Consider the following 23078-nt stretch of genomic DNA (forward strand, 5'->3'; position numbering starts at 1 on the left):
ATCGCGGACAGCGCCCGGGCCGGCCGCACGCCTCGCCCGCGCGGGCAGATGCTTCCCTGGCCGCCGTCAGCCCCGCGGGGGCGGCACCGACCGCTGGGGACGGGACGGGGCGGGGCTGTTAGGGCGAGGGTGCGGTGTGGCGGTGGTTTAGTTACAGAGCGCCCTGCTTCGGGTGTTCCCGCCGGCTCGGGATGCTGCCGTGCGGGAACCCCGCGCCTCGGGAGAAAGGTGATGAGTGGCCGTCACACTGAGAAGTGCGCAGCAACGCGGGCCTGGGCTGTGTAAGAATGGGACAAAATGAAAAGGGAGACAACTCTAAATTCCATCATCATTATTTTACTGTTACCGAATCACAGAAGCAATTCGGTTGGAAAAGACCTGAGATCACCCAGTTCAACCTATGACTGAACACGATATAAACTAGACGGTGGGTCTAGGTTCCATGTCCCGCCTTTCCTTAAATACCTTCAGGGATGGTGACTCCACCACCTCCCTGGGCAGCCCATTCCAATGTCTAATCACCCTTTCTGTGAAACAAAAAAAAGTTCTGCCTGATACCCAGCCTAAACCTCCACTGGCGCAGTTTAAGAGTAAGTCCTCTCATCCTGTCCCTGGTTGTCTGGGAGATGAGATCAATACCCAACTGGCTACAACCTTCCTTCATGTAGAAAGTTGTTCTAAGCATGCTGTAATTAACACTTTTATTATAAACAGTATGGAAAGCAGTACTACTGGAATTCTTTGTCGCTGACCAGCTTTTGTTTTACTGAAGTCTGTGTAATATAGCACACACCTTTGTAGAATCACAGAACCATAGAACAGGACCAGGTGGAAGGGCCCTTGAAAGATCATCTGGTCCAACCTTTCGTGGTAAAGGGAACCGTGATGAGATAATCTAACACCCTGTCCAACATCATCTTGAAAACATCCAGCAATGGGAACTCCCTGAGGAGAGGTTTTTCCAGTGATTGGTTGTTCTCACTGTGCAAAAGTTCCCTATATCAAGATGAAAGCTCTCCTGGTACAAATTAAATTTGTTGCCCTTTGTCTTCCTGTGAAGAACCAGCCTCCATCTTTGTAGTCACTCTTTAAGTACTGCAATACTGCAATGAGGTCCCTCGTGAGCTTCTCTAGGCAGAAAAAACTCCATCCTTCAGTCTTTCTTCATAGCGTGTGTTCTTGAGACCTTTGATCATCCTTATGACCTTAATTTGGATGCTCTCCAGTTGTCCACAGATTTTTGAATTGCTGGGAGCAGAAGTAGACACAATACTCAGGTGTGGCCTGAGAAGCACCAAGCAGAGTGGGATGATCAAGTTTCTGTCCCTGCCAGCAATGCCCCTGTGGGTGCAACCCAGGATCTGCTTTGCCTTCCTTGCTGCAGTGGTGCACTGCCAAGTCCTGTTCGGCCTGATGTCCATCCAGACCCCCAGGTCCTTTTCCACAAGGCTGTTTCCCTGGCACACAGGTCTGAGCCTGCACTGGGCTCTGTGGGTACATCGTCTCATGTGCAGCACCTTGCACTTGTCTTGATGATGAATTTTGCTCTATTTATATGTTTTTACTTAAAATCACTAGTTCCTTTGTTGTAAAATAGAAAGTAAAATAGAAAGAGCGTTACAGTTTTGTATTTGTGTGTAATTGACTTTCCTTAACTTAAAAATGTTACTCTGTATGATGACTCTCTGCCCTAAGAAGTATCAAATGTCTTTCCATGAGCTGGGATGTTCATTGGAACACATGGCAATCTGCTTTTAGACAAATCCTCTTTATGTGCTTGTAAAGGAAGTGTAGCTTAAGGACAGCATCCTTAATCCTGACTCTAGCAGATATGTTATTTGATTCTTGAGAAGAGGTCACAGGAATTATCAAGAGCTTGTTTTTCAAGTTCAGGAGCTCTTGGGTGCTTTTAAGGAACACTGTAGGTTGTTCTCCTTTTTTGCCTACTGACAGGTATAGCCATAGTAAATTTTGGGTTTGTAATTAAAATCCAAAAGACACAAACAGAATAGTAAAAAATTATTTAGGTATTCAGTGTTAAAGAGAAATAAAATAAAATAATAAAATATTACTCTTAAAATTGCAAGACTTTTATTTTATCCTTTTATTAATATAAAGTTCTTAGAATAATTGTTTAGATTCAAAAAAACCTAATATCACTAACTTTTTCCTTGTGAAAATAAAAGTGAAAGACCAGAATTTAGTAAATTACTTTTTCCCTTCTAAATACTAGCTCCAGGTTTATGAAGCTACATCTGTTATCATTCAATGACTTGTGTTGGATTTGGAGTTACTTTCACTTTTTTCATATTTTTTTTTAAGATGTAGGACAAGTGAGAGGCTTTTAAGACTTCACTTAGATTTATGTGTAGTGGTTGATACACATAAATATTTAAAATCTCTTTGAACTGAAGTTGGTATATTTACTGTCACTGCTACCTGAGGGCAATTTATACATATTTATTGAGGTTGTTTACACATTCACCCATATCTTGATAATACTTTCTGTTGTTGTTGTTAGAGTACATAACACAGACAAAGTCAGCCACACAGCAAGGACACATACATAGGGCTTTCAAAAGTCCATGTGGTAGCAAACCTTGTACATTGCCCCTTACAATAGTGAGAATTGGTATTTTGTGATGCTCTTTGAATAATGGTCTGTAAGACTACGTAAGCCTTGCACATCTGCATTTGAAGACAGACCATTTTTTGCATTTTTTGCATTATCCATAAGAAGCCATGCCAAATTTCTCATTCTGCAAGTATGATACAAAGCACCCACTGAAACTTAGCTTGAATTTAGTTTGTTTTACTACATCTCTTACTATTTTATCTAATATGAAAAACAAATAATTTTTTTTATTAATTCTGTGACCTTCATGTTTCTGAAGTTGCTTGAGCCCCAGTTGGTTTTGGTTTCCTCTCAACTCCATTCCAGTTTTACAGTTAAGAAATCCCCATGACCACCTCAAACTCCCTCTGCACACCCTATACAAAGCACAGGTACTTTTTTGGCTCCACTCTGTGGGAACGAGCAGCCTCAGAATGACCAAATTGTGCCAAGTGCAGAATTTCCAGGTTGTTTCGAGCATCCAAAGAAAAATATCCTTCAGGAAGAAGTTATTGCACCCTTTGACACAGGGGGTTGTTATCCTGGTCTTCACATCAATGAACTGTACTCCACATACCTTTATCTAGGTGATGGTGAAGGGCAGGTTGGTGGGTGAGATGACTGCCTGATGGAAAACTCTACAGCCATGGCTTCTTTTTGGGTGTTCTGTTGAATTCACAAACTCTGTTGTGTTCACAAATAGGCCCTTAAAATACCTATGGCAAATATAAGGCAAATTTTTTCTTGGGATCACTTTAGTATCCTGGATATGCTCACAAGTGGGGTTCTTTTTTGGTGACATGAGTGCCAGCTGCTCTGTGAGAGAGAGAATCTGGGAGCTGGGAGGGATACTGTGGCCAGCAGGGTAGGGCCTTGCTAGCCAAGGCCTGTCCCACCACCCGCCAGCCAGGGAGCAAGGCAGACAGGCATGGGAGTGAAGCCCAGAGCCCAGGTTATCAGGCAAACATGGTAATAAAGCAGGTCCAATGTCAAGCACGTAAAACAATCCTCAAGTCAGGATCAGAATCAGGACTGGTTGGATTAGCAAGAGCCAGACATAGTCTAGGGATCACCATGCAGGTCCATGGTGACTGGGAAGGTCGGAAATCAACATGAGAAGTTGGTGCCCTTCTAACCCTTCTGGGTGGAGAGGGTGTGGCGTGTGGTGTGTGTTGATCTGTGCATTTTCCTCCGTTCCTTCACACAGTGTGTTCCAGGAGATGGGAGTACCACACGAGATCACGATTCAGATCAATCTGGACAGAAAGATTTCTGTTTTTCAGTTCTGACATCAGTGAAGAGCCTCAGGACTTCCCTTGTTCTTCCAGAGCCATGCTTGCAGGACACTTGAAAGAGAACACATGGCATGGGTCCTGCTTTCCTTGACCCTTGTATTTTCTCTCTGGATGAGAAGCTGACCCATCATGATGATGAGCATTGTTTCTCCATGATACTGGTAGACTTTTACCCAGTTGAGAAAACTGAACTTAAAACAGGCATAAAAGTGTTAGCTTCATACACAGCCCATTCCTACTTTATAAATCTCCTTAAGAATATAATGAGGCCAGTATTACACAACTTACTGATTTTTAAATGTCTGGGAAAATCAATTGAAAATGTTAACCTCCTGACCTATTTTTTTCTATTACTGCTTTATATTTCTCATTTAAAAGTCCTTAGGGTTTTGGTTCATTGCTTGCAAATTATTAATGTTACGTATATGAGAAGCAGAGAAAATAGTATCTGATGTCTTTCCTGTGCAGCTCTACACTATTACAGAGCACCATCCTGCATATGGAAGTCATATCTGAAAAACATTTAAATTAAATTAAATTTAATTTAATTTAATTGATAATTTTTTCTTTTTTTTTCTTTTTCTTTTTCCAGTTAATATTTTCAGGGTACTTGGTTACCCACCACTGAAATTCTTCAAGATGCCTTTTCTGAATGAGGAACTGCCAGAGGAAAAGGGCTACTGGATCAACAAAACTAATACAAGACATTAATTTCTTAACTGACTTGGAGATTTTGCTACAGCATGAGAGGCTGTTCTCTCAAAATAACTCATAGGCCTTATACTTGCCACAGATACACAGTGAAACATAAGCATCTGAGGAACAACCTGATTTTATAAATCTCTGGGTTTGAGCAATTCGGGTATGGGAAATATATAAATATATATGTGTGTGTGCACAGATGTGAATTTATTGCCATAGCACTGTAAGTTTCTGTCAGTGAGCTCATCTTATCTAGCCTTGTTACTTTAGTGTGGTGCTGTAGAAGCTGCAGCTATCCTGTCTTAGCTCGGCCAAAGTCAGGCCCAAGCAAAGCAAAGATGTGATGGTTTTGGGACATGCTCCACAGCGATGGAGCCACAGGCGGGGATGCAGAGAGACGCTTCCAGAGTTTTGGAGATGGGAAGGCTGAAGAGGGATGAAAGAAACAGCTGGAGGAGGAGAGCGGGCGGGCGGGCGGGCAGTGGGCATGAGACGGGCAGAGGCTTTGGGCGCTGAATGGGGACGAAGACGCTGATCAGGCGGGCAGGGGCTCTGCGAGCAAGCGAAGGGCGTAGGCGCCGCTGCCCCTACGTGTGCCCGTGCCGTGCCCCTGTCCCTGTGCCCTGTCCCCTACTCCCTGCCGCTTCCCCTTCCCCGCCCTGCCCGCCCGGGGCCGCCGCTCTCCGCGCGGGGCGGGGGCCCCCGGCCCGTCCCGCCCCGTCTCGGCCCCGTCACCAGGCGATGCTGCGGCCAAGATGGCGCCGGGCGTCGAGTGAGCGCAAGTGGGGTAGCGGCTCCGCGCCCGGCGCTTTCGCACCTCGGGCAGGGGCGGGCGCAGGGATGAGGTGCGTTCCTGGTCCCGGCTGGTCGTCGTGAGGGGCGCGGGCAGGCAGACACCATGGCGGGGATTATCAAGAAGCAGATCCTGAAGCATCTCTCCAGGTCAGTGGGGTGCGGTGCACCGGGCAGGCTGAGGGGGTGCGGGGCGGGGGCGACGGCGGGTCCCTGTCCCGGAGAGTGACCACCGGGCTGGGCGCTGGGCGCTGGGCGGGGGAACCGGGTGCATTCTGCCCGCGGAAGGGGGAGCTGAAGCCGCCTCCTCGTAGCGATTTAGAGGCAGGGGGGGTGGCCGGGTGCTCGTGTGGGGCTGTCCGGCGGCCACAGCCGCTTAGCTGGCCCCTGGCCCTCGGCTCCCTCGGTCGGGGCCGGCGGCACAGGAGGGGAGGGGGCTCGGTCTGCCTGGCGCAGGTGGGAGTCAGCGAGTGAGTCACCGCCGGGCTCCGGCCGCCTCCCCGCCGGGCAGACGGTGCCCGCCCCCGCTGTCCGAGGTGTGCGGGGGGCAGAGAAGCGGGGGAGACCGACCCTCGTGATTCCCAGGCGGCGGGGGCGAGCAGCAGCCGCCCCGGTGCGCTGGCTGGCCGCGGCTGGGGCAGCTCGGCCTGTGTCCTTGCAGATCATCTCGCGAATTCCGAGCTCTTGAGACACAGGTGAGGCCGGGCAACAAAAAGATGCGCGCAGAGGGATGAAAATAAGTTCGTGGTTTTCTGGGTGACTGAAATCATGTCTGAGGTGCCTCGCGGCCTAAAACAAAACAAACAAGCCTACTGTAAATTTCTTAGCTGTCAATGTCGTGTGCTTGAAAGATGGAGAAATCGCAGAAAGTGCACAATCTGATTCATACAGTTTTAAAAAGCCACATCACGTTTCTCCCATTTTCTAAAGAGAGGGAAAAACATGTTAGGTACTTGATCTGTCATAATACCACAGCGTTGCTAATTCTTCAGAGCTTACTTTTATATCTTAAAAAATATAACCTGAAATACTTCAATTTTTTAGTTATTTGTTACCAAAATGTTCTATTCCACTTTTGTGTGGTATTTCTGGAAAGTGTTTATGGAGAAAAACAAAATGAAGTGACAGATTGTCATTTGACTAATCTGTTGATGATGCACATGGAAAACATAATTCTCATTCCAAATCATTTGATACCTATCTGCTAAATGTGATGTATGAAGCAGTAGTAGAAAAATTTTTCTTCTCCACCCTGCTCATGAGTTTTGTAGCAGGGAATGCTGATAAAGAAATCTTTTCTTTGCATGAAAATGACAGAGCACCGTGTGAATGGAAATGCAACGAGAAGATGTCATCAGGCTTGAGTCAGTTTTCTAATCAGCAGTGTGCTTGGCATAGCTGGATTTAGCAGCTTGTTTCCTGTAGTGGTGTATCGCAAGCTGTATGGAAAGAGAGGTGAACTCTGATGTCTGTGCTACAGGTTATATGTGTCTGGAACTAGGCATGAGTAAGATGAGTTGTTTTTTGTCTAGTTTTTCAAATGAACAGCTGAGATTAGAACTAAGTACTTTGTCATGTTGGTAAATTTATGATTGCTCTCTTGTGTGTTGTGATCCTGCTTACTCAACAAGGCTCTGTCAAATGATTATGACACATTTTATTACTTCTGGAAAGCTTATGGGATATATCCAGTGATCTGAGGCTTGTAAGTTGAACTTCATGCTCATAATCCATACTATTCAAAGAGTGTATTTGCTACCTAAAATATAGACAGTATTATTAAGCCCCTTGTTATGGGTATTCTTCATGACATGTTCAGATAATATCTTTACTTCCTGCAGAACAGGTGTTTCAGTGGTTGCAGAAGTTGGTTACTCAGGAAAGCAGAATTCAAGCGACATGAGCTGCTTAAATTTCAGGACCTTGATACTTCAACAAAAATTAAACCAGCATTATTTCAGGATTTTCTCTAATAAGTTTTGTAAGAATATGATTAAGGAGCCAAATGCATAAGGAATTTCCTGTAATAGAGAGAGTGCCAAAGGACATTTTCACTTTTTACTCTTACTACATTAGTTCCTGTCCTGCAGTTTTCATAGTTTCTTGAAACTGCCGCCTGTTTGTCATCTTCAGCAAAGCAGGTATTAGTGGCAGGATTAAAATTTATTGGAAGAAATCCATAAATAATAAAGCAATGGTGGAACGAATTACCCTCTTACCTCGACTTATTTTAATTTCTGATTATTTTATTTCCCTTTATGTTTGAACAAAGATATGAACTTGTACCTTAAATTACAGAGACCTACTTCGATTTTTTACCACAAACCATGGAACAGTTGAGGTTGGAAGGGATCTTTAGCCATCATCTTGTCCAGCTCCCCCAATCATCATTGATTTGTCAATGTTTGCCATGATTGCTGCAATAGTTGTTAATCATGTGTTAGCAGTTTTCAGCTCTTTTTACTATCAAGGTACCTTACTTGCAAATATAAAAGCGTTGTGTCATTCAGCAGTGCAGTTTCCATTTAGCAATTCACAATGCTTTTATTAGCTGAACTGATGATGGGCACTGGTGTGAAGGAGCCTCGTCATTCTACATTTGTTAAACAGCGAAAATTTTACATAGGTATGAGTCTTTAACGTCTGAGCACAGGAAGATGACCCAAACTGCATTTTGAAACAGTTTTGATACCTAAATTACTTTTTACCTTTGGAAAGGGTTTTTCTTATTGCTGTGTTACAGTTTAAGAGCAGTGAAAGTAATAAAGCTTGTTTTATTCAACTTGTAACAAGTCTGTATCTTGTGTCAGGATGTGGTGATGAGTTTTTTGCTTTTTCAATATTTTAAAATTTTTAAAAATGTCCTTTATCTTCAACATGCATTGTTCTTTCCCAAGGCTGTGGTAGAAAATGAGAAGCAGGGAAGGGCTAGGAAATATATGTGTTTTTGTTGTACTTCAGATCATGTGGTGCTTGGTGTAGGATACTAACCTAAATCTATCAACTAAACTGAAGAGATGAGTTTGCCATTTGGAGGTTTTAATTTTTGTCAGCTCCATATGTGTTAGGTGTAGTTTTGCTGAATACAAATGATGATGTCTTTATTTCATAATAAATGTGCCCTAAAATGAAACAAGTTTCTGGATAATGGCATCATCCTTTACAGAGGTGGGAAAGACAAACCATCCCTGGGAGAAGTCTTCTCTGTAGTGTTGGGAACACTTACTGTGAATATCTTCGCCAGTGAACTGAAACTTGTGTTGAATCTTCATTTGTGCTGTTACATATTTTCAGTGGGTGAGAGATTTCTTGTTGAACAGCACCTTTTATTATGAGATTTTTTGTTCAGTGCTCTGCTATGATGATTGCAGATATCCTTCAGCATTCCTTCTTTTTTCTCAGACTTTGTGGACAAGTGTATGAAACAATGGTGTTAAAGATTTCCAATTGGAATCTAGATTTCCCTGTGCAAGTTCACTGTGGTGTTACTGTAATACTGTCTCTGGTTGTAAGGGGATCATCTCCATGGCAGGGGTTGCATCTTGGGTTGTTTGGGTGGGAGGTACAGAGATCAGGTATTACTAACACAGACTTGTATAAGGTTGTTTTCAGGTGTTTTTTAGTTGTGGCTTTTAGTATCATTGAAATTCCCTTTCTAGTTAATGAGCAGTCTGAGTCTTCTGTATATCTGCATGATCCATGCCCTTCTATGAAAACCAGTTTTGTTTATCAAGGAATGTATAAGAAGCATGAAGGCAAGCTTGTAAACTTTGACTCTCTGTTAAGTGGCCACACTGAATATGATAGTCTTCACCTCAATTGATATTAACTCTTAAGTTTATCAATGATAAGACATAGTTCAACTTAAAAAGTTATAGTTTGTATCTTACTCATTATTTTCCACAAAGAAAACAGGAAGAGGTTTTAAAGTGTTTGATATGGCAGAATTTTTTTTCAGTTGTGTCATTAGTTAATGTTCTGCATGAACTTAGACCTTGGCTTTTGCTCATCTGAATCAATAGATGTGAACATACTAAGATTTCAATAGAAGAAAATTGCAGTGAGTTTTGTGACAATTGTTTTCAACTCATAGCTGGGAAATCATTCTAAAGCTCATATGAAGAATGGTTGTACAAAGAATAGCATACTAATTGTATGGATATCAGGAATGGGTTGGTCCTGATATAAACAATGATACCCTACATCATCTGGTACAGCTTCACTGATACGTCTCCTACCAAAATATTTGCCCTGTATATTGACCTGCTTTTATGCCAGTCAGACATGCCTGACTGGTCAGGAATGTTACCTTCTCAAAACATCTGAGGTGATTCCTTTTAGAATAAAGCCGTGTAACATCTTTGTTTGGCTAGAATGGGCTGTTTCCTTCCTGTAAGTAAATGACCAAAATTGTTTGGATGAACGTTGAAAATTCTGTTGGTAGCAAAATAAGTAGGTTTTTGCTTATTTTCAGTTTTGTGTATTCCTCTTCTGTGTCACTTTAGTTTTGTGAAAGTTAACCAGTTCCTTTAGCCAGCCAAAGAGCATAAAGTGTGTACTTTTCTGCTTCTCTCTTCACTTGTACTAATTTTGCAGAGTGTATTCTACATGACTGACTTTATTGGCTTGTGTATTATGTGAGAAAATTGCAGAACACAATGTAGACATAACAATCTCTGTTGTTCTGAATGAGTCTGTATTGAACTGAATACTTGCAGAAAGTGTTAGCAGTAAGTCTGTCTTAAATGCTGCTCCTAATGAAAGAATAAGCCTAAAAAAACCCACAGGTAGTAGAGCAGAACTGCTTGAGACAGCAGAAAAGAAGAAGGAGAAAGAGCAATTTAAAGTTTGACTATAATCCTGTATTTCTTAAATTCCCTTATGTTTGAAAATCAATACTTTTAGTATTTAAGTGGAGACTTCATGCCAACAATTTCTTCTGTGTGAATGTGTTGGTGATGTGATGAGCATAAAGGAATCAATAAATGCTTTTTTGAAGAGAATTTAAAAACTTTCACTTTCTTCTGTTTTTGTTAGTAGCTTCATGCATCATAGTGCATTTTAAGATTCTGTAACAAAACGTCTTCCAAAATCCAAACTGAAATTGCTGTGGTGCTTTATGAAATTATACAGATATCTTGGAGATAAAGAAGCAATAATGTATTTTCTGGTAAAATTCTTAATCATTACATTTATTAAGATTTGATATTAAATCTTGTGCTACATCTCAGAAAGATCTCTTAAGCTTTCAGTAGCATTTGGGTTAATGAAATAAACTCACAGAATCTGACTTCTCCTTTTCAGTTTGTTTTATGTTATTTTTGCAAATGTATTATAAATTTAAATGCTAATTCTACAGACATTGCATTTGTACAATTAAAGTTCTGCTGAAGCTTTGTTGAAGTCAGACAACTCTTGTGCATACATAATAAAAACGAATACATTTGCACAATCAAGAGGAATTAATCAGCAGCATTTTAGTTGTATGTCATCATTTTCTTTAAAGAATTCTCAGAATAGTTTTACTAGTAAGTTTCACAATGAAAATTATATTGAAAATCACTGTGTTCAAGTATCTGACACGCTAGTATGAAGTATACCCTGGGAAAAAAGGATATTTAAATAAAACCTGTGAGGAATAAAATTGTTTCTTAAGATCAAGTGATTATGGAGTATGTAAGAATCAAAACCAACCCACAGTTACATTTTTTAAAAATTTGTTATTTCTCTTGCCAAAGCCTTAGTGTTTTGAGGGGTTTTTTTAATATCAAAGCAGAATAAAAGTCTGTACTAAATAATTCGAAGAATGAGAGGTGCTTTTTAAAGTGTCTTGTTTTATTTTTTCTTTTTTCTACAAGCACATTGGATGAAGGAGATCAGGTAATTTCTGATGAGACATTAATGGAATTATAAAGGCTTACATGAAGTGGTTTATTTCACAGGTTTTTTGCAAATCATAAGAATAATTTCTAACAAGTATCTTATTACTCAGTGTTATCTTGGGTTTGGCCACTTGCACAACAACCCAGGTTTCTCAATCCAGTAACTCCTGTACTTTCTGGAGCTGGTGCTAACCACGGTTCAGATATCTTCATTGTCTGCTTTTTTGATGAGAAAAAACAGGAGAGGAAAGAGCTCCAGCTAGGCTGTGCCTTTTAATTCTTTCAGCCTCCCCCAGATGGATGTGTGAGCCTTGCTGGAAGAAGAATGTCCCCAGCACAGATTTTGTGGCAGCTCTGCCATGCATCTTTACCACGAAGCTTGAGAATACCAGAGCTTTCTTTTTCCTCAGAGACACTTGCTGCTTCTGACTCCTAGGAAGCAACACTTGGATCCAGCTACCCAGGAATCTGAGAGTTACATGGTTGCCTACATCTGGAACAGTTTTCATATTGTAGTTTCTTCCATTGCTGGGGGTCTGGAGACCTGAGAAAAATAAAAATTTGTAATTAGGTATCTCTAATTCATGTTAGTGATAAATCTCTTAAATGCTGTTCAGATATCCCAACGAACTGCCTACCAAGGTCACTGTCCAAATGTTTGGGTTTTATTGCACCCAAAAGGGTAAAAGTGTAGGAATTAGTTATATTTAAGCTGAGGCATCTCTTTGAAGTGAGGACAATTAACAGAGAATTTTTTTTTGAGGAGCTTATTGTACTAAAATTTCATTGCCTGCAAAATCAGACTTTCAAACATGTGCAAGTCTTTGTAGCACCACCCCAACCACAAAAACTAATCCAGAAGTTCCATTCCCGCATATCTCTAGAGTCAGGTTTCTTTAGTATGAATTTTGAATAGCTGAGACACTGTAAATAGGAGCAAATAATGTGGGTTGAGAAATCTCAGGCTAGGCAAAACAAAACTGAAGAGTTGTCTCCCATTTAAAAATAAAATAAAACCCTCTTACACTTCATCTTTGGGCTATCTTCCTTTTCATCTTCCAGATGTCCTAACTGAGTATCACTTAAACCACTTGGCTACATTATAGAGATCTTTTCTGCATGATTGAAATTTGCTTCTTAAGCTGTTCATTTAAACAGGGCTGCAGTATTGTAGCATTAGACAGCAAGGGTTTCTTTCATGGGAATCCAGTGTTTTACCCAGGTCTGTTTCCTTTTGAATTCTGAAGTATCATGATGTGTAACAAACTGTTGTAACTGCAGTTATCTTCAGCTAAAACTCTCTTACATTATTGTATCACTCCTTTTTCCCTTTGAACTTGATCCCTTGTGTGTCCCCTGTGTCCCGTTCCCTGCAGCGATCCCAGCTGGCTCTGGTGGAGATTGGTTTGCTGTGAATATCCTTACTACCAAAATGAGTACCAGAAGCTTCTCAGAAGCCGTGGCAACTGACCACTTGCTTTCACCAGGAGTAGGGGCCTTATGTCTGAATACCTTGCCCTCAGGTAACTTCCCCTCTCCCGCCTTTGTAGAGTAAATGTAAGAGGTGGTATGTATTTATATAAACGTAGGAGTGAAGTGTGCTCTATAAAATGTTACTTGGGTTTCCACTCCTGTTTCTTTTTGTAATTTAAAATTCTGCAAAAGATAATAGTTTGCTATGCAGCTGAGTGTTTTGGCTTCTTTGGGGTTTTTATAAGTCCTGAACTAAATTTGCAAAACTGGTTTGTGAACTAAATCAGCAATCCCATTATAAACATACCTTTATGTGTATTTTCTAAATGTAATCTGGGTATTTCCCGATATGTTTAGGCTATGTGACATTTACTGTTTATCATTTGCATCTACTTAATTCCTTTTCATAAATTATTGTGTATTACCTCTGTATTGATGTATTTGAAGGATCCGTCAGCTCTTTACCTAATTTACAGAAGAAAATGACTGATGTTATTTTTTTTTTTAAATTAGAAGAGTTCTTATAGTTAATGTCTTATCAAAAGATCTTACTTTGTTGTGAAGTCTGATCAGTTAGCATTAAAAAGATATCTGCTAATGTCGTATAAATAAATGATGCCGTTTCCAAAGCAGGTGTTGTTATTATTTTACGCTGTATCATTATTTCTTGATTTTAAATTTCTAAAATGATTTTTCATCAAATGGGGGTTTTTTTGCATTAGGTACAGAATGTTGTATTTTAAGTAGAATTTAATTGTTATCAAGTATGAGCAAATTGACGTGGTTTTATTGCTTCCTGCAGTGGGGAAGTTGCATATACATTGCCACATGTGGTTTAATATATTCAGGATTTTATGTTATCTTGTACTCAACATATCATTAAGGCCTGACACGTATAGGATTGTCATGTTTGAATAAAGTTCTTTGGGTTTGATCATATTGGCCATTTCTCTGCTTGATGTGAAAAGACTCATGGAATAGAAAAGCTAATATTGGTCTGTGTGAGGGTTTATCAGAAATGAAAGATAAATTTCTTTAGCAATATTTTGCTTGCAAGATGATTATCATTCATGCAGTACAAGCTCCTCATTTATGCGCAGTGCTTGGCTGTGTCTGCACAGATCTGCTTCATGACACATAATTAGATAATAACCACTGATGACAGCAGCTGTCTCAGTTCTGCCTGTACCCAAAAAGCAAGCAATACAGCTTTTCTAAATAGAAACAAAATCATTTCCTATATGTGTTATTACAGAATTAACTAGGGGAAGCATTATGTACTGCCAAGAGACTTGGTGGGGATGTCAGTATTTGAGAAGTGTGGAATGGGTCTTGAAGTGAATAAGAGTGTACTAAGATGTCTTCAGGAAGTCACCTGGAGTAGGAGTCCATGCTAAAGTCCTTCTGTGTTGTGATGAAATGGAAGCAATTATTTGGAAATGTCAACAAAGCAGATGTATTATTCAGGGGTCCTATTATGGGATGGATAAGGGAGGGGTGTGACACTGCACCGGATATATTACGCAGAAACGTGTTGCTAGTTGAGCCAAGGTCCTAATTAGTGATTTTCCTGGAAAGGAAGATCTGTCTTTAGACTATGATAGGTCAAAAAGCATGATCAGTGATAGGTGCTTGAGGCCCTATATGGTAGCCTGTCCCACCTGAAGCTGTAGGGTTGTAGGTGGTGTTTTGGACTTGTCTGGTGTGCTATAACTCATGGCCAGCCTGAGAGCAGTAGCTCCATGGGTGTGTAAACAAGGGAATGCCCTGTCCTGCTCCAGAGGGTTGGACTATGAGCACCTTCACAAAGTGCTCTGCAGCAGGTGATGCAGATCCTCTCCATGCTGGACATCCAACAGGCCATGGAGGGTTCTCCATCTTGAAATCAGACACCAAATACACACCTGATGATTCTGTAAGCATTCAAGGTGAAATTAGATAAAGCATGGAGGCATTTGTGTGGAGTGGCCACAATACCAACAGGTAAAGGGGTGATACCTTTCTTGTGTACAAATTAATGTTGGAGGGTGTAAGAAGATGCCAGTTGGGTGTCACAGATAGCGAGGGGTGTACTTGAAAGATCTGGTGACAGGGGTAGCTGCTGCAGTTGGTATTGTCATTTAGGAGTCCCCTGTGATTCCCTGTTGGTTGCAGAATGAGGGATGGTAACCCTTGCAGTTCAACTGCTGTTAGGGACTTCTTGGGAGAAAACTGCATGCTATTTGGGAATCCATGCAGGACACAACATTGCTGACACAGATGACTTCTGGATACAAGCTGGAGGATAGCTGGAGGAATAGCCTCTCACACCACCAAAGATGCCTCCACTCTAGACTTGTGTATTGGTCACCCACTGGCTCACAGTGGTGGTATTTTACAGTGCTCTTATGGCAATGCTCTTCTGGTGCAGAATGTGAGAGTGCCATTGTTTATGGGAGGAATTTTTTTCCAGAAATATTAAAATCTATCCTTACTAATGCTTATTTTCAACTTAATGTACTGTTAATATTAATAAATAAAGTACTAAAGTGTTTTATGTGTCAGAGTGTGTCTAGTCAATCCTATTATGTTGTAAACATAGAAGGTGTTACCTGTCCCCAAAAACCCTTCCACAAGTGCCTTAATTTTTAAATTTTTTAAATTCTTTAGAGCTTTTGATTTTGGTACTGTTTTCTAGTCTGATGTTTTCATGGACATTAAAATGTTTTGCAATTAGTGTTTCCTTTTACTTGCTTTCAAAGTGTTCCTTTTAGTTTCATGTATGTTTTTGTTCCTATATTAAGGTAAATGAGCATCCAATTAACTTTTCGTGCTAAAGAAATAACACTAATTATTATTTTTATAATAAAAATTATAAATTTTAATTTATAAAATTAGTATTTTCAGAAAAGGAAGTAGTGTCCAAGATGAAGACATTCCATATTTTGTGGTGATATTTAGTACTACTTCCCATTCATTTTTTTATACACAGTAGTACTTTAACCTTTATGTATTTCAGACAATTTTTCATCAATTGTCTCTTATCTTCCCTCTTTATTTCCCAAAAATCTTTCACTTGGAACCCAGTAGTTTCCATGAATTATATTTTCAAATCTTGAGTATCTTGCATCAGCAATGAGTCAGCTATTGCTGCAAAACCATTTGCTGCTGTCTTGGGTTCCTCAGAAGGACAGTTTTCTGTGGACTTGATGAATGTGACTTGTATGCTGCCTGTCAGCTTTTATACATTTTAGCTCAGACTGCAGAGCTAAAAGTTTTTTACTCATAAGCTTACACGAAGCACAGCTAATGGTTTCTTGTTAGGTAAATTACTACTTTAATGCACTAAAATTAAAGCATCCCTAGGACAACCAGGATTCACTCAAATGTTTTTGGTAATTCACAGTTCACCAGCTTTTTCTAGGGCATTACTAAATATATTCAGTGCTTTTGGCTTTCTGCTTACCCTTTGGACAGTGAGATATGTGATATTGTTGCTCTTGCAGTCTTCTGATCAATACTAACCTTAAGTCTTTACTGTTATATTAATTTTTATAGCATTTTTTGTGATGCTTTTTGATTGACGTTTTTTGGAGTACCAAGGAAAGATATCAGTTGCCTGATTCTAATCTTGTTTCTTAGGTTTGAAGGATTGAAATTGACATCTTTTACAGAAGTTTGTTCTTTTAAATTTGGGGTTTTTTTCCTCTGGCCTATCACGTCCTTTAATTTTCCTTTAACTAATTTTCATTAGTTCCTTTTTCAATACAGGTCAATCACTTGTTTCATCTGTAGAGACTGTCTTTAGTCAGTCTGTCATTTACTTAATGGCAGCTTATCTTTAACCATGTGTGACGATAGTGGGTCTCACCTTTTCTGTCCTGTCATACTTGGATCAAGCGGAATGCTACCAAGAACTCTTCTGAATGTCATTGTGCTTAATGTTGCTGGTATGTAGAGTTGTATTTTAATCTAGGGAGTCTTTTTCTTGTATAGGACTTGCTGCCATCTAAATAGATCTAATAATTTTGATACTTAGGACTTAAATAATGAAGATCTGCCACAGGAAAAAGTACAGCAATGCTCCTGAACTCAGAATTTACATGTGGTGTTTTTTCCCCTGAGACACTGATTTTTCTTTTGGCTTCAGCAAAGAAAGTATGTGAGAGGAAATCATTATGTTGCCTGCAGCATGCTATTTCCTGTAACTTTGTTTTTTTCTTACTTAAAGCTGGGGGGGATTTAGATTTATTTATTTTCCAGACCAATCCAGTTATTGAAAATCAGCTATGGTTTGTGGTGTTACGCTGGATGAGAGGAACTCAATTATAACAGTATACACTGTTGATCCCAATACTTTGTTTCTGGGGCAGATTTGACAGAGAGTTAGTTCTATTCCTCTTCCACTTGAAGTCTTAAAATTTGAAGTGGTATAGTGAGAGGATTGACAGTAGACCTCCTTCACTCTGTTACTTTGAGTCATGGGAAGCAAACATTTTCCTGAGAAACTCAATTGAAAAAGACCATTTTTCTTGTTTCAGAAATTGTGTAATGTTCCTTAGCGATCAAATAACATGGTTCAGCCAGGTGAAACAGTAACAAAAACCAAACAGTGATCTTTGTGTTCCGTTTCTGCTGTTCTATTATTGATCCAGTTGCCAGTGGTTAGTAGGTCATGCTTCCCTTTTTCAGAGCCTGTTGTTTAAGCAGTTTGAGTTCATAACAAGAAGATAAGCAAAACTTGTAGCACATACTGTGGTTTAATAGTCTGTCATGATTATCGCTGAGGAAATTTTATTTAAAAAGCAGGGAAGGCACATGGTAGAGCTGGGGAAAGCGGCTGTATATACAGGAGATGTGCAAAACAGCTGAGAATCTGTGTCTAAATGTAATCCAGACTTCTGTTATTTCTCTATTAAATCCAGAGGTTGGAGTTTCTGTTGTCAAACTTGACAAGGCATCTGGTATTCGCTCCAAACCTTTGGGGATCGCTGCTCTAAGCTTCATGTGGTCTGTGGCCTTCATTGTACAAACCATAAGCTTGTGACTTCAGAAAAGTGTTTTCCCATCTTCCCCACCTGTTCTTGGGTTTTTGTTGTTTCTGTTTTCAACTTCTTGGCCATCTTCTCTGCCAGTGTGGTGGAATGCTCCATTCAGAGCTCCAAGCCTGTGGTGTTACAAACAAACCTTTAGAAAATAAATATTTTAGGCAAGGAAATAAATGCATGTTTTATGCAGGTTTTGAGTTATTTTAGAGGGAAAGATCTGAAAGAACTGTTGTGGCCCTGACAAAATACATTGATTGTAACTTACTCCTCTTTGATTCTTAATATTCTGCTGTTACTGTACAGTCTTTTACACTTTTCACTAAACTCTTAGTCTGTACTTTGTAAATTAAAGTTGAACCATCTATCTGTAACTGCATAGCAAGATTTAGTGCATGTATGTGTAGATATACCCAAAGGAGCTATGGCAGGCTGCTTGTGATACTGATAAATTAATATTTCTGGGTTCTTGCATTTTAACTGTAAATATTTTACAGCATTATTCAACTTATAAAATTCAATATTAAAACTGTATTGAAATCCATACTATCACATAGTAATTCAAACCTCAGATATGTTTTGAGAAAGGAAGTGTAGTTTGTGAAATGGAAACTCAATCTGTGAAAACAGTTTTGCTAAGAATATCTTGTGGTATTAGTAAACCAAGTCTGTATTGCCTCAGTAAAAGTGGTATCTTACTGACACAGCAAAACAAGGTAACAGAAAGCTTCGGTGAACTCAACCATGACCTTTTTTTCCATTCCTCTTGTCCTTGTCTTTTACTTTGCTCTGTCCTGCTTTATTTATTTCATGTACTGAGTAGTGGATATTAACAATTGGTCTGTGTCCTAGAAAAGGAGCAACAGTCAGAAGTTCTTGGGATGTTGTACAGAGAAATGGCCCTGTTGTTGAGACCTCTGCTCCCAGTTTGACCCAAGTTTTTAAGGAGTAATTAACTCATTCTAAGGAATGAACACCAGGGTAAAAAACAAGTGGCAGGCTGGCAGGGGGCTGTTTGCATGTGCCTGGTCAGGGAGAAGAATGTGTGTGTATCATGAACTCAGGCCCATTGTTCTGAATAGTTACATGAAAAGCTTATAGAAAATTTTAATTGGTTTTGCCCTATCAGGGATTTCTAATCATGAAACATCATGACACAACCAAAGATTTCTAATTATTTTGTATTCAGAATTACATGGTCCTAACTTTACGGGAATTACCTCTCTGTTTTACATAAAAATGTATGATAAATATCATAGTCTAATACGTTCTTGAAGTTTAAGCAATTAAGCATTCTGGGTTACAGTACTAAGAATCACAGAAGTTTTTTAGATACAGAGATAACTTGCCAACCTCTAAAGCCATGCTGCCTCCTTAGATTTTGCCTAGCAATAAATATTAGAAAAAGTCTCCAACACCAGAATATTTAGAATAATATTGACATTTAATTTCATAATAAAATGAAGAATTAATAGTATTAAAATATTAAATTGCAGATTGTATTTGGGTTACAATTTTTTCAGTGATGATTATACCAGCTTCATGGCAAGTTCACTGGAACTTGCGGTACACACACAACAGTGTGTCTGTGGTACATCTGCCCCCGAGTCTTGGTTGGTTGGGTGTGAAGCATACCAGAAAGAAAGGACAAAGCCCTCTGGCTCAGTGGGGATGAGGCTGGAGGCTTGTGGTAACTCAAAACTGGCTTTGCTGTTGCCATTCTCAAATTGGCTTTGCCGTTGCCATTCTCCTCCTTAATGGTATTTTGGTAACTTTCTTGCTTTGAAGTTTGAAAACCTCTTTTTGTAGGTCCTGTGTGTTTCACTGTGATGCATCTGCACCTGTGACCAGGATAATGCTTAGATCTGTCTCTAAGCTGAGAGGCATTTCTGGTGTGGCTGAGCAACAGGGGACTCTGAGGGGGACTTCTTTCACAGAGCACAAGTCTCAGAGACTTGTGTGTACGTGTGTGTGTGTAATGGCAGAAGGTTTTTGCCTCTGCTGTGTAAATGTGACTTTGTAACACCACTTCGTAATTCTTATGTTGACCCTTATGTAGAAAGTCAAGAGTGAGAAGTACTACCATGTGACTGAAAACACTCAATGGCTGCTTTTTTTCTTCTTGGAATTTTGTATAACCTGAGCCAGATGAGACTTTGCAATGGTGTCTGAGATAGGAAGTTTTATATTTTGCAGTTACTGATAGGTTGTTTCAATGAGGCAGGTTATTTAGCTCTTCTCATTATTCGTTCTTGTTGAAAGGAAGAAAAAAGGCTAACCAGAAAACAAAATAATTCAAGTCCTTTATTCCCCTCATAATGTTTCTAAACAGAGCAGTTAGAAGTGCATTAGTTGCCAAGGAAAATACATTTATCAATAGCCTTATCTCAATGTATTTTTAGTACTGAAATTATTAAACTATATTATTCACAGATTAAATCTCATTGCTTGTGGATAATTTATGCCTTGTAAGCAATACAGTAACAACTGCAGCACTTCTGTCATAAAAAACATGTCTAGTGTTATTTGCAAATATATAATGCTGGCATTTTGTCAGGCTAGGTAAATGCATTTCCAAAGCTAACCATCCCAGGAATATGGAGTAAGGCAGTTGGACTCAGAAATGCCTCCTCTGTTTCAAGCTCTTCTTGGAAACTCTTAAGAGGAGAAGCTTGGTGACCTTCTTCATCTTTTTCCACCATCTCCCCCAGTATCAGACTTAATGAGGACCTTGTAGTTCAGTTAGAAGTTGGTCTCTTGAATGGAAAGCGAATGCTGTAATTGCACCTCCTGGGACATTGCTTTCGGGCGATGTTCTGTCATTGAGGACAGACGAATCCCTTTGCCTGGAGAATAGCAGCACTGGGAGATTTCAGTGGGAAAAGTCACAAAGCATAATGCCAGCAGCAGTATTTTCTGCTAATCTTGTAAAACTAGATGCAATTCATGAGTAGAAACAATTTTGCATGGCAGATTGAAAGTGTGGTTAAGTATAGCCTGTTCTTAGCTTGTGGTAGATTTAATGCTACGGCTGTTGGTTTGAAGAACCCACGCTGGAGAACCCATGAGCTCTATCATGTTGTCTCACAAGGATGTGAACCGTTTGATACAGCCACACAGATTGTTCTATTGCATCAGCAGATTCAAGTGCCTTTGAAATATAAATAAATTTATATGTACTCTTCTAAATAGTTACACTTTTTACCACATGGATATCATATTGAGCTTTCAAGTTTTTATCCAGTATTTTATATACCTCATACTGCTATGTGTGTGTATGTGTATTTCTAATTTGTCATTAAATTCTGTTGCTAAATCTAATTAATATTGTAAATAAAACTTTTTTATTGAAAGATTTTAACTAAATATATAGAAAGGTACTGTTTATGACTGTAATTTTAGGGGTTTGGAATTATTTTGTCATTTTGAAAAATTAAAGAAGAGTGAAATAGATTCAATTCTACTTTATATAGTTTAAAATAAATCAAGAGTTTGAGTAAAGGATCATTTGTTATTCTGGGTAATGCAAAAATTAGAAGATATCTCACAATATGTTTTTGTTTATGTATTTATATATTGAGCTAATGAGATGAAAAAAATTAGAGGGACAAATCAATTCCATTGTACCATTTCTTTGCAGGATGAAATTTATCTAAGAACCTAAGATGATTTCTTCACCCCCAGACCATTGCTTTAAGTTAAATTGTCACTAATATGCAGGATAGCTTTGATTGCTTTATATGTATTTTCTTAAGGTGTGCTTGTTTTTAGGTTCACCAAAAATCTCTCACCTGACAAGATCAACCTGAGCACGTTAAAGGGGGAAGGTCAGCTGACCAATTTAGAGCTGGATCAAGAGGTACTTCAGAACATGCTGGATCTCCCGACATGGCTGGCTATAAACAAGGTGTTTTGTAATAAAGCATCCATTAGGGTGAGTAATTTATTGTGCTGGAATGGTAATTAAATCTTTCTTCTTTTCCTTCTGTCTCTGTAAACTTTCAAGCAACTTTGTATTAATAGGAAATTGTGATAAGTGCTTGGTAAAATTTTAAAGAACAACAAAGATGTTATCAGCAATAATTTCTTCCTAATTTTTGTTTCTCATGTGATGACATAAAATACATCTGGAAATGATGAAAACAAGAGCAATTATTTTTAATTTTTTTTTTCTTTCTGAGTAAATTTTATTCCTGCGTGTTTTGAAAATGAGGTAGAAGTAAAAGTTTGTATTTGTCCATGGTAATTAGTCTGTCATAATTATTTATTATTCTCTTTCTTGTGTATTCTCTCTTCACTTCTCTTTGTTTATTGCTTTCTCTCTTGTTCTGTTCCCATTTCCAAAACATACCTTTCTGAGGATTTGGATCTCTGTGGGGAACATGGAAACACAATAAATCTAGTAGATGCTGCTTTTTTTTTTTTGTCATTGTGGCTGCTAATAATTGAAACAATGTATATAATCTGTACCACTTTATACCAAGGTGGGATTAAGAAATGAAGGATGGCTTGTTCTTGACTGAAGTTACAGTGTGGTCAAACATTGGCACCTCCTCAGTCTTTTGGTGGGTTTTTTGTTTGCTTTTGTTTTCTCCGATGGGAGATTGTTCTGATTTTTCTGAATGCAGTGAACTTGATGTATTGTTGCAGGCATCCAATCAGTTGTAGGTCAACAAAGGCAATGTAGATTTTCTTTCCTTTTAAAAGAAAGAATGTGTAAGGCAGTGATGCTTTTTCTGATGCTTGACAACTCACTATTAAAGGGACAGATTCGACTTTGCTCCCCTGTTTTTTTGCTCAGTGATAAGTAGATTTTGAAGTTCAGAGTTTTTAACATCTAGTGTGTGCATAAAGTTACCATATAGTATCTTCAGATAAACTTAATATTTTGAAAGTAATATTATGCTGAGTTCAGAAGTTAGAAAAATAATTTGTATGCCTAAAACACATTCTATGTGATTTATTTTACTGTATTTTTAATATTTTATTTGCTTTAGAATACTGTTTTCTCTTGCAGATACCATGGACAAAATTGAAAACACATCCCATCTCTTTGGTGAGTTCTGAAATAAACTCTGAAATATACTGTGTGTAGCAGAATCTATATCTAATATTTATATAGTTCTCTTGACGTGATTCTAGAAATAACTGAAGCGTTAACAGGCCTTTACTAAGTGTCCTCTGAGTAGCAGCAAATCAAGGCAAAATGCTGTAATGTGTTCATGGTAGGTTTGTTTTCTTAATCTGTGGCTTCAGTGTAATCACTGTAATGTTTGACCATTAGCTCATTTCTGTC

At 39.2% G+C, this 23078-nt stretch overlaps 1 protein-coding gene and 1 long non-coding RNA gene across 5 annotated transcripts in view; both read left to right on the forward strand.

Annotated features, from left to right (window-relative positions):
• Window positions 1-12: 12 nt before the first annotated feature.
• LOC116442561 lies at window positions 13-4675 on the forward strand. The gene is made up of 2 exons (XR_004239594.1): window positions 13-427; window positions 4502-4675. It is a non-coding gene; the product is annotated as an uncharacterized LOC116442561 (long non-coding RNA).
• A 654-nt stretch (window positions 4676-5329) lies between these two features.
• Window positions 5330-23078, forward strand: part of UHRF1BP1L (UHRF1 binding protein 1 like) — a 51939-nt gene continuing 34190 nt past the window's right edge. For 2 of the 4 annotated variants that reach the window (XR_004239593.1, XM_032105712.1), the window contains exons 1-3: window positions 5331-5553; window positions 21554-21716; window positions 22800-22838. Coding sequence is in view for 3 of the 4 variants with exons in the window: in XM_032105712.1 (XP_031961603.1) it covers window positions 5510-5553; window positions 21554-21716; window positions 22800-22838 (246 nt within the window). In the remaining variant the exon portion in view is untranslated. Of the gene's footprint in view, window positions 5554-12661; window positions 12809-21553; window positions 21717-22799; window positions 22839-23078 lie in introns of all 4 variants that reach the window. The other 2 variants (XM_032105714.1, XM_032105715.1) reach the window with 2 other exon arrangements.

This window comes from Corvus moneduloides, chromosome 4 (assembly GCF_009650955.1).
Source record: "Corvus moneduloides isolate bCorMon1 chromosome 4, bCorMon1.pri, whole genome shotgun sequence".
Lineage (NCBI taxonomy): Eukaryota > Metazoa > Chordata > Aves > Passeriformes > Corvidae > Corvus > Corvus moneduloides.